The 12,480-nt window shown below is 37.7% G+C and overlaps 1 protein-coding gene across 2 annotated transcripts in view; it reads right to left on the bottom strand.

Moving 5' to 3' along the window:
• Positions 1–12,122, bottom strand: part of SNX16 (sorting nexin 16) — a 32,646-nt gene extending 20,524 nt beyond the window's left edge. The window contains exons 1-4 of one of the 2 annotated variants that reach the window (XM_032470221.1): positions 11,974–12,122; positions 10,034–10,281; positions 9,807–9,946; positions 5,150–5,236 (exon numbers count right to left, since the gene is read on the bottom strand). In XM_032470221.1, coding sequence (XP_032326112.1) covers positions 5,150–5,236; positions 9,807–9,946; positions 10,034–10,181 — 375 coding nt within the window. In that variant the 5' untranslated portion in view covers positions 10,182–10,281; positions 11,974–12,122. Of the gene's footprint in view, positions 1–5,149; positions 5,237–9,806; positions 10,282–11,973 lie in introns of both variants that reach the window. The other variant, XM_032470220.1, reaches the window with a different exon arrangement.
• Positions 12,123–12,480: the final 358 nt, after the last annotated feature.

Genomic DNA, 12,480 nt, shown 5'->3' with positions numbered 1-12,480 from the left:
CATATCACAAGGTAAGAAAAAAGACTAGCAAAAGAGAAAAACTGACAAGATGAAATGTTAAGCAAAGACATAAAATATAACATTCTGTCTATATTTCTAAACTGAAAACTCTGATTTCAAGACATAGCTAGGTATTTTCAGTCTTGGGAGTCTTTTGTTGTTTACTATGTTTGCAATGAAAATAATAAAAGCCAGGAGAAGGAAATAAAAAGTTTTTTTAAAATTAATTTTAACCTTTAAAATTTAAATGTTACCTATGTTCACAAGCATGGTCAGATTTTTTTCTTTCCCCCGTTAAAAAAAAAAAACAAAAAAAAACAAAACAAAAAACAGATGGAGTTGTTCCACAACTGAGCTCTTACAAAGTCTTTCTATTATGGGCACTTAACTCAGTAATTTTACTTTGAACAAAGTACAACCTGGGGACTATACATTAGCTTAAAATAACTTTAATAAATGCTGGGTTTTATGTTTCACTAAATTAAACAATAGATTTTCTGGGAAAATGACGTAAGAGGCATTTGATGTTTCTTTAAACAAGACTTTAAAAAAATAATGCACATGTTTTTGGGATTAAGATGAAGAACTGAGCCCACTCATCTAATTCTGTCTTCTGCAGCCCCACTAAAACTACAGTGAACAGAAACAAAAACAACAATGACAAAAAAAAACATACTGGAAACTAAAACCTGGAGAGGAGAGTGGTAACTGACTCAGGAGAGCCAAGAAAACCTGAAATGTATGAAAATCTGCACCAAGTTGATATGTACAGAGACCTCGAATTGCTCATGAACTGGCAACACAAAGCAGGAGATTGGAAAATACTTCTCTGGAGAGTTTGATCAACCCAAGAGGAATGACCTACAGATCCTGACATCAGAAGTTCTCTAACAACCCTCCCCATTCTACAGCGAATCTTCAAGTCAACGTAAGCCTCATTCGTGGAGTAAGAGATTCCAATCAGCTTTTAGTGCCCAACTTTTAATCATGACCAGACAACCAAGAATTACTACACACTATTACTCAACATGGAAGACAAAGATAAACAGATAACGGTAACTCACAGAACACAGCCAACACTAGGAGAAAAAAAACCATAAAAGAATAAAAAATCATATAAAAACTGCTAATACATTCAGTGAATTAAGATACTATATTCAAGAAATAAAAATAAGACGACAAAAAAAGAGACATCCAGAGGATAAAAAGCTGCTCTTAGAAAGAAATAAGGGAGTCTCCAGCAAAACAGGAAAAAAGAAAAAGAGAGGGAAAAAAGAAAGAGGAGGAGAAGATAAGGAACCAGCCCAAAGGTCTATTTTACAAGAGAGGTTACAGAAAAAGAAAACTGAGAATACAGAAAGGAGGAATTCATTAATAAAGCAATTCAAAAACACTTCTCTGATCTGAAGTTGCTGACACGATGTCCAAGATAATGAAAGAAAAGAAACCTACAAAACGGCGTTGTGAAATATCAGATTACTTATACAGAGAACATGCAACAGACTGCCAAAGAAGGAAAAAATAGGGGATGAATGATCAAGACAAAGAACAGCTCTGGACTTCCCAACAGCAACGCTTGACACTAAAAGCAAGATGACAATAGCTTAATGTCTTGAAAACTTTGAAGAAAGGTATTTCCAATCTAGAATTCTATACTGAGCCCGAATTTCAATCAAATATGAAGACAGAATGAGAATATTTTTAGACATGTGGGGTCCGAAAGAGATTGCCTCCCATAATTTTCCTCAAGAAGCTACTAGGGGAGGAGTTCTACTAAAAGGAAAGAGTAACTCAAGTAAGAAGATGTGAGATAAAGGACACAAGACCCACCAAAGGAGAAAAGTGAAAAAAAATCCCCAGAAAGACAGTGAGAAGCAATCTTAGGATGCTACTTAAGAACTACATGCTGTCAGTCAGTTCGGGACAGCTCAGGACAGTGTGACCCAAAAGACAGACTTGTTGAGGATTATACCACTGAATGTCTCTGTAATGGGAAGATCAGCCTAGATTTTCATATGAACTGGGCTTGTCTTGACAGTGAGCTGGTTATGGTTCTGCTCCTACCCTATGTTCTTCCGCTTGTAATCAACTGAGAAAAATCATTTTACCTCACAGAAATATTCAGCTTTGACCTACTTCTGTGACCTGGAAGTGGAAAATAGTGAGCTTTTAAGCAGAATAGATAGAAAACCCCATTTCTCATGGCCATATTTCTGCAAATCATTCATCACCAGTCTGCCTTACAAGCCTGCCAGATGCCTCAACCCTGAAAAGCCTTATATGTTCCAGATTTGCTATGACTTTGCCCTCTGACTTTCTCGGAAGAAGCTCTTAAAAACTCTTAGAGAAGCTGAAGCCAGATTACAACCCAGGAGATTAAAAAAAAGAGGAAGAAAAAAAAAATAAGTGTTCTATAGAAAATTTTCTGTTTCTAACCAGTGTTATGTTAAATAATTTTCATTTTGTCGATTGACTATTTTTTCCTCACTACTAGAGACAAGAGGGAAATGTAAGCTCCTCAACGTTAGAATCAGATCTATGCAGTTTCTATACAATACCAAATTCCCAGTGCTGAACTCAAACTACTCATTTCGTAAATACTTCAAGGTTGGTTTCAGAAAATGAAAGATCCTAAGATTTTACTTTATTTTTAACAATTATAAAAATAATAACTACCATTTAAACTCTGTGGCTGCTGGTGTTTTACACACATTTTTGATTCTTGCCAGTAAAAGCAGGGGTTTGCTGCTGTGATGGGTAGAGCTCTTTCTGGTACCTAGAAGACTGACACAGACACTTATTAATTTTAAGTGCCCAACTTGGAGTATCAAAGAGATAGTTACCAGATTTTAATTAAACTCCTACTAACATCTTTCTTCAAAAGCTTAAGAGCTATCTAAATCTCAGCTTACCTAAGATAAGAAACATTTTAGCAATCAAGATGAATCTAGAGAGATAAAGGGAAGTCAACACTAAATAACAGTTGAGTCCTGAAAGAAAAATAAGAAGTCATAAGGGATTAAATAGCTCTAAATCGAAACTGCTAGAGATTAGTCTAAATGAACAAAAATTACAACAATTTTCATAAAAAAGCTAACAATACCCACTTAAGTATCTGGTAACTTCATGAATTACTTTGATCTTCTTGTTCAATGCTTAAAAAAATGAAGAGATGTAAAGAATTACAGGTTTTTAGTCATCAGTTTAAAATAACAACTCAGGAATGTAAACAAAATTTATAAATATTGGTAGAAATACATTAGAAATAATACTTTAAGTATTTTGGAACTGTAAAAAGTCATCTTAACAATACATTAGTTAAGGACAAAATAGTTTAGCATGTTATATTTTACCTTTTCATTTAAACTGAGGTTTTCAGAATGGCAGGAATTTTTGGCAGACAGGCAGTTGCAAAGTCACATAATGAGGTTTCCCACCACCAAACATTTTAAGACTATACCAACTTGAGAAGTTTTGATAAATTCCAGAAGAAGAAGGGGGAAAGGTGGAGAATGGGAGAGGATGGGACCAGTAGAGTTTCCTCTACCAAACATCTGTCACAATTAGGTAGCAATTTCTGGTTCAAGGTCATCTTACTTGGCCTCTCAGAAGCATCACAAACCACCTGCTTCTTTTGGAGAAATGGTCTTTCTCTTGGCTTCTTAAATACCAACTGCCTCACCTGATTTCCCTCCAGCTCTGTGAACACCTCAGTTGCTGTTTTATTCTTACTGCAATTTACTCAGTCAATTCCCTATTGTTGGAAATTTAGCTTAGTTCTCATTTTTAACTATTAAAAACAAAATGTGGATGAAAACAGTAAGTAAAATGCCATGTTAAGTATCCTTAGGGCTAAATCTTGCCCATATCCATAATTTCTTATATAGGAGAAATCCCAGAAATGTGATTACTGTGTCAAAATTATGCACAGCTTTAGAGTGTCCTCCAGGAAGACTGATTTTCCAACAATGGATAATACCATTTAAAGCCTATCAAAGTGGTTTCTTAATTTTCTTTTCCTGGCATATTTGTCATATTAAATGTTCTCCAAATTTATTGGTCGTTTATATTTCTTCTGTGGATTACCTTGCTCATATCATTTGCTAAAGTTTCTACTTTCTGGTTTACTTTTTTTGTTAGTTGTTTTTAAGGGTTCTAAATGTATTGAGGTTTATTATTATCCTCTCTGTTTCACATGTGCAGTGGGCAGAATCTAGATGGCCCTATGACCTTTGCCCATGGTGCTGCCTTGTGATTTTTGTCATGTTACACAGCAAAAGGGATTCTGTAAGATGCAATCAGAGTTACTGTTCAGTTGACCTTAAGATAGGAAGATTATCTAGGGGAGCCTAATCTTATCATATGAGCCCCACAAAGGTAGAGCTTTCTTCCTGGCTGGTGACAGAAGAGGAAGTCAAAGCACAGGAGATATTCAAAGCACAAGAAGGACTTGACCTGCTGTTGCTGACTTTGAAGACGGAAGGGTCCTGTGCAAGGGCGGGAGAGTGGTCTCCATGAGCTAAGAACAACTTGTGGCTGAGGACCAGCAAGGAAACAGGGACCTTGGTCTCACAACCACAAGAAACCAAACTCTGCCAACAACCTGAATGATACTGGAAGCTGATTTTTTCCCAGAGCCTCCAAATTAAGAGGCCAGCCAAGATAATACTTTGATTTTGACCTTGTTTGACCCTAAGCAGCAAACTCAGCCAAGCAGTCCAAATCTAGAGATAAGGTGTGTTTTAAGCCACAAGCATGTAATAATTTGCAATAGAAAACTAACACAATATGCTAATTTTTTCTTGTTCTTTCTTTGTAGGCATATGATTTAGGAGGTCATATTATACATAAATATCTTTTCAAACTCACAGATTATAGAAAAATCACTTATTTATATTTCTGCTAGCAATTTCAAGGTTTTCAAACTTTTATACTAAAAGTGCTTGCTTGTTTCCAAAAAAAAAAGGAAGTTACATATAGAGATGAGACTTTGGCCTATTAAAATTAATTTTCTTAGGAAATTTCAAAGATTTGACTTCACTCAAATAATTGTAACAAGGGAGAAAAAACACAACTGTAACAGCATAACTGTCAGGAATGGATAATAATTCAAAATTATTATCAGTTTTAGATTTATTAAAGTACTTACTTTGTCATTAAGCCTAGAGAAGTCAGTGTATCTTCTAAAAACTACCCAGCTTTCTTCTGGGGTCTTCTTTACTAGTATTTTATATACCTATGTAGAAAGAGACAATGAGAGAGAATAAAAACATATATATGTAAAAATAATTAAAAATTCAAACCAAATAATTTAAAAACTTTTACTTGACAACTCAGATCATAAGCAATTATGTAAAAAATATCAAAAATTATTTAAACCATCAAATGTACAAATAATTGATGTAGGCACCAAAAGCAAGATTTTTTTCTTAAGAAACATGACTGACAAATTTGAGACAAAAATGCTTTTTTAGTGCACACTAATAAGAAATGAATTCATTGGCCTCAAAATATTTTATGCTAGTATATTCTAAAATTAATAAAAGAATCAATCATGTTTGAAAAAGCTATAAAAATAGCCACTCTTGTCTTATATAATCAGTTTAATTTTTAAACTCAATAACTGCGAAGGAAAGTTTTCAAATAAATTAGATGTTGTTTGAATCTTCAAGGCTGAAATATTAAGGTAAAAAAATACCCATATTAGATAAAAGTTTACATTTCTATTATCTAGGCTATTAAATAGAAAATTTTGGTTGAGGCAAGTCAGTATTTTATAAAAAGCATATAGAAAAAACCTAGATTCCATTTTTCATAATTTTAGAATTTATTGAGAAAGTGCTATTTGTAACAGAATCTCAGAGAAACATATCCTGGTAGTTTCTGGTACAGTATTTTGGGCCAAGCTAAATAGGAGACACATAAGTACTCAAAATCTATCTATTGAATGAGTGAAACTCTCTTAGAAAGAGTAACTTTTTTTCTTACAGTCTACAATCCAATAACTTTCAATTGTAGCTTGTAGCTTCAAAGCTGCACTCCAGACACAAGTGGCTAACTGAACACTCCAAAAGTGACTAGTCCAAACTGCCGTGTGCTGTGAGTGTAAAATACACAGCAGATTTCTAAAACTTAGCATGAAAAAAGATGTAAAAATACTTCATTAAAATGATTTTATACTGGTTACATGTTGAAATGATCATATCTTAAACATATTACGTTAAATAAAATATATTATTAAATATAATTTTATCAGTTTCTTTTTATTTTGTTTTAAACATGGCTACTAGAAAAATTTAAATTACAAATATGACTCATATTATAATCCTACTGGATGATCTAGAAACAGTTCACTATTTAGGGACTGTAGATCGTCCTTACCATTTGATTTTTCTCCCTTACAGACTTCTCTTTCAGCTTTTAAGGGAGAGAATCAGCAAGGGTTAAGGATGAATCCTTAAGTTGTGAAGTAAAATAAGTGATTTATCTTGAAACATAGAAAGGTGAGGAAGATTGTCTAGACATCCTTTAAAGTCTCCAAAAAGTCCTGATATAAGACAGTCACAAATGGGACACAAAGGGAACATTCTTCTTACTAATTCAGACAAAAGGGATAAACTGACTTCAAAATTTTTGACTATGAACCACTGACACATGATAAAAATCAATCTCATAATGATTATTCGGTTGATCTACATATAATACATATTAACTTTATTTTGCTGTTTTAAAAAAAGAACCCTCTAGTAACTAACTTCTCTTCACAGTGGTCTCTGAACACTCCTGTTTCTTGAGGAAAGACAACCGATATCTGTATTTTATGTTTTTGAGAAAGCTCTCCTGCCTTTCTACCAGTTTAAGTAGTGTTTCAATGAAAACTTTATGGACAGTAGATGGTTGCCTCCTCTATGTTCTAACAGCACTGATTGTCTCTACTCTTTATTTGAAACTTAGTATATACTACTTTGTGCTGTCTATCTTTTTATGTTGATTTTAAGTAAACAATAACAAATATAGATGCATACACTGAGTCATAACATACATACAGAAAAACGCAAAAATCTTAAGTATACTACTTAATGAATTTTCACAAAATAAACACACTATGTAAATTCTACCAAGAGCAAGAGACAAAATATTACCGAAGAAGCCCCACCTCATAACTCATTCCCAGTCCTACTCACCACCCCTCCTATAGTCACTTTTGTTTTTAAACACTTTTCAAACACTTGACACTCTCTGCATAAAACCTTGCCAGTGCATCCTAATACTTTCTTAAGAGATCGATTCAAAGAAATATACCTAGGAAAAATTGTTTTACAAACCTAAGACTCCCAAGCTTGTTAATTCCATCTCAGATCTCTCCCCTAGACTCAACATTGAATATACACACATATATTACATAAACATGTGCACACACTCACATGCACAGATGCGCACACATACCTGACACCTCCGTTTTGATGTCTAACAGACATCTCAAACCCAGCACATCAAAAAATAAAGCCTGATCTGCCCCTCAAAATCTGCCATTTAATTAAATGGCAATCCTATTCTTCACAATGTTTAGGCCCAAAACTTTGGGATCATCTTTGATTTCTCTCTTCCCCACATCTCAAGGTTCTACCTTCAAAATATATCCAGAATCTGGTCACTTCTTAGAACCTCCTCCACCATCTGGTCCACACCACCATCATGTCTCCCATAGATTACTGCAGGAACTTCTCTTCTGTTTCCATTCTTCCCCCACAAAACCTAGTTTCAACTCAGCAGAAGAATAAGCCTTTAAAAAAATTAAGTCAGATCATGTGACTTTTCCCTTTAAAGTCTTTTCAAAGATTCCCATCCCATGCAGGGTAACATCTAGAGGCCTTATAGTGGTCTGTGTGTTCTACCTAATCTGGGTGTCACACTCTCTCGCCTTCACTTGTTATCCCGGTTCCTACATTTCTGTCCATTGCTTATTCTGCTGTCAGCCACGAAGGTCTTGGCAGTAGTGCCACCTGTCTGGAAGCGTTCTCCCCAGACATTCTCATGGCTCATTCTCCCTTAGTGCTGACATCTTTTCTGTGAGGCCATGACTGACAACACAATATAAATTGCAACTCCAGTTTCAAGAAACTCTCTATTTTCTTTAGTAGTACTTATCACAATGTGACATATCAGCATTAAAAAAAAAACATTGCTTATCTATCTTTCATTCATTCAGTCCAGCTGCTGTACCTTATTACCTAGAAACGTGCCTGGCATATGATAGGTACTCTAAAAAAGTTAAAGTAATAAATGGATTAGGTTTGTAGATTCAAAGACTCAGTACTGTCAAGATGTCAGTTCTCCCTAGGTTAGTCTAGAGATTTAATACAATCCCAATGCAAAAGGCCAAGACAATCCTGAAGAGGAACAGCAAAGCTAGAGTACTTAACCAGACACCAAGACCTACCACTAAGCTTTAGACAGTGTGGAATTGGTAAAGGAGGGAAAAACGGAACACAGAAACAGACCCATACATTTATGGTCACCCGATTTATGCGCAGACAACAGTGCAAATGCTAAGGAGAAAGAGTTGTCTTTTTAATTAAAACTTGATTACTTGATCCCATATAGAGAAAAAAAAAGTCTTGACCCCTACGTCACACCACGGACAAAAGTCACAGATTATCTACAGATCTAACTGTGAAAGGTCCACCAATAAAGCTTTTAGAAGAAAACACAGAATAACGTATCTGTAACCTGGGAGTAGGCAGATTTTTAAAAGTGCTAATCATGAAAGAAAAAAATTAATAAACTGGGCTACATTAAAATGAAGACCCTTTGATTGTCAAATGCATCCTTAAGCAAGGATAAGGCAAACCAGAGTGACAGGTGATGGTCTCAATACGTGTTCTGAGAAAGGACTTAAAGTCCAACATGTATAGGATACTACAGATCAAACTGCAAAGGATTTCCCAAAAGAAAAATGAACAAAGGCCTTGAAGAGACACTTAGAAAAGAGAATAGCCAAAAAAGGAAAGTCTTATATGCAAATTAAAAGCACAATGCGATACGGTTCCACCCACTAGAAGAGCTAAAATAAAAAGGAAAAATACCACATTTGGAAGGTGTGGAGTAAGTGGAACTCTCTGACACTGCTTAAAAGAGTAAAAATTAGAACAGCCACTCTGGTACATTGTTCATCAGTATCTTCTAAAGCTGGGCGTACGATCCAGCAATTTTACCCCAGGCAGCTTTCCAACCGAAATGAGTATGTGTGTTTACTGAGTGATAGGTACTAAAAGGTTCATAGCAGCGGTATTTGTAGGAGTCTCAAACTGGAAATTATCCAAATGCTGTTCAACAGTAGAATGGATATATAAATTGTAGTATATTCACATAAAGGGATAACATGAGCTACCTGCAATTACGTGCAAGATCAGCGATGAATCCTACAAACACGATGCTGAAGAAGAGAGACCGTGTCTAAGAGTGCTGTGATTCCACTTACATAAAGTACAGAAACGGGCAGAATTAATCTAGGCTATCAGGAGAGCGGATGCTGACTGACAGAGAGCAGGGGGGAAGGTTTAGGATGCTAGTAACGTTCTGTTCTTGATTTGTGTGCCAGTTTCACAGCTGTGTCTGGTTTGTATGAACTCATTCCAGTGAAGTGAAAGTTCACTACAGCATGACAGAATTTAAGGGGCATAAACCACTTGAATTTTACGTTCAAGAAATTACATGTATGGGCTAACATCATTTAACACGAGTTTAGAACACAGATTAATCAATTTTTCATCTTCTACCGATGTACGGCGGAAGTCAGTACTCACAGTAAATTTAGCTCTTTCTTCCATCACCTCATAACCCAGGATAGTAGGTGTCGAAGGTCTGTCTTCCCAGTTCACTGTTTCAGGATTTTGTTCGTCACTTTCTCTTGGTCTAGCAGAATATTCAATGGAAGAGTCTGCACCTGTAAATTTAGTCCTAATGAGGGGACTGCTACAGACAGATGAAGTACTATCCATTTGATCAGGTACACTTGTCTGTTTAAAATTACCCATATTTGCGTCTTCTAATTGGCCTTTGGAAGAGTTTGAGCTTGTTGAAATACTCCCAAAAGAAGAACTTCTTTGGTTTCTGCTGGTTGTAAAACTGGATGCAGAGTTCCCTATGGGCATCGGAACTGGGACATAAGGAGTTGCCATCTTCTTTTGGCTCTTGAAACAAACCTGCACACTTCCGAGTCCAAACAATTAGAGAACAAGTAATAAGCAATCCATTATTTTCTTCTTAGGAATTCACTATCTAAAAATGAGAAGAACATATTGGAAGATTAGTTTTTAATCTGAAGCATTATCCAAAAGAAAACAAAATACTCAAATCCATTTCACTAAATTTTGTGACACTTATTTTATCTGGAATGAAAACACTCTTCCTTTAATCCTAAAATATCATCTCTAAGAACTCCCATTTGCAAGGAAGAGAGCAGAACTACTCCACACTTTCTCTTGAGACTCACATTACATGTTATCCTATTTTCCCCACTTTATTTCCTTGTGATGGATTTCTGTAACGTTCATTGTTACCTGATCTCACCTATATAAAAGAGTTGGAAAGAGAAAAAGTGATAAAGGCCTTCCTGAAGCTTTACTCTCTACTTATGGTCCTGAAACTACTACATAAAGAACAGGGAGGGAAGGGGAAAGGAAGGAAAGAGAAAAATTATTTCAGTTTCCTTTTGATTTAGTTCGTGAAAATAAAAAAATTATCCACAGTAACCACAGTGAACCAGAAACTTAGATGCCTCAGGATAAATAATAACAGCCCTTAAAGCAACAGTTTATTAAGCCAGGGATCAAAAAACACCTTGGTCAAATTAAGTTAATCAAATAAACACCAATGAACGTTCAACTTATATCCAATAAGATTAAACGATTAAAGCTTAAATATTCTTCAGTTTCCAATTGTCACTAATTCTGCTATGCCATAAATTCTGTTTAAATCTCCAAAAACTCATCCTCAGTAAACTCTGTTGTCAAAACAACGAGTTTAGCTTGTCTCAGAATAAGTTCAAAATACAAAGAAAAAAGGTTTGCTACTAAGCTGTTAAACAATAAACGAAGAAAGGGCAATAACTAAAGACCAGGAAAATGGCACATAACAAGGCGTCTGTCTATCCAACTATGTCTACGCAACACCTCTGCTGAGAAGGGTAGGAAACAAGCTGCTCAAACTTGGGAAGATGCTGAATTAAGATTTTCAACCCAGCACGTGGCTATGGGCAACCTTCCTGATCATCAAAGATTCAAGAAACTTGAGTTGCTGATTCACCGCTCCTCGGTTCCGCCCGACGGCCTTCCCAAAAAGAAGTAAATAAAAGTCTGGAATCCCAGTCTTCTGAAGGCCAGTGGGGTGGCCCCGCCCTTCGCCACTCACTACCTGAGGCCACTGGGCTCGCGGGAGGACTCAGACCAATACAACTGCTGACTTTGCAAGGAAGTGAGCGCTACCCAAACGTTAAGAAAACGGGCTGGGCTCATTAAGAACGTCTCCACTTTTGCCCGGGCATCGACATGCTCTGAGGACGAACATCGTGGTCCTCTTCTGGAAAACCTCGGACAGGTGAAGTGGCCCCAGCCTGAGCAACACCGTGGGCGAGAAGGCGGTGGCGAGAGGAAAGCGGAGAACCCCGGGCTTAGCTCGACCCTAGGAGCGTCTGGTTGGTGTCTGAGCAGGCCAAGGGGCTTGGGCTCGGGGGATGGCGATACCCACGGCTCCCGGGGCCCCAAGACGTTCCCACCTCCGCCTCCCGGTGCAGCGCCAGCGCCTCCCGGACGCGCGGCGGAGTCGGCGGTGGCCTGAGGCTGGCCCGGGCACTCCTGTCCGCTCCTCCACCCTCCCGGGGAGCCGGGGAGCCGGCCCGCCGCCCACCAGCCACGGGGGCGCAGGTGTCACCCGCACGAGCGCCCAGGACAGCGCCCGCCGCCGGGTCCCTACCTCAGCCCGCTCCGTGATCCCGTTCGGGCGTGCTTCCCCGGGACGGTGAAATCCGACCGTCCTTAACCGCAGCTTTTCGTCTCCACCCACAGCACCCAGAGCCTCACGTGACCCCCCGCCCCGAAACCAGCTGCTCCCCGCCTCTACCCTGGCCGCCGGGCCCCGGATCCCCACGAGGTGGAGGGAGGGGCTGCGCCCGGTCGCCTCTCCAGGAAGTGACGTCACGCCAAGGGGGCCCGCCCCTAGAGGCGCGGGCTGCCGCTGTGCGGCCAGGCGGGGCTCTTGGGCGCCTGAGGTGAACCTAGGTTTGTGGTAAGAATTCTACCTTTTTCATAGCTTAATTATTTTATTTTATTTTATTTTATTTTATTTTATTTTATTTTATTTTATTTCATTTTTTTATTGAGGTATAGTCAGTTTACAATGTTGTGTCCATTTCTGGTGTACGGCACAATTCTTCAGTCATACATGAATATACAATCATAGCTTTACTTTTGTAAGTTAACT

Source organism: Camelus ferus, chromosome 29, assembly GCF_009834535.1.
Source record: "Camelus ferus isolate YT-003-E chromosome 29, BCGSAC_Cfer_1.0, whole genome shotgun sequence".
NCBI classification, from domain to species: Eukaryota; Metazoa; Chordata; class Mammalia; order Artiodactyla; family Camelidae; genus Camelus; species Camelus ferus.
The sequence above is the reverse complement of the archived record's forward strand: the minus strand, read 5'-3'. Positions and strand labels throughout refer to the sequence as shown.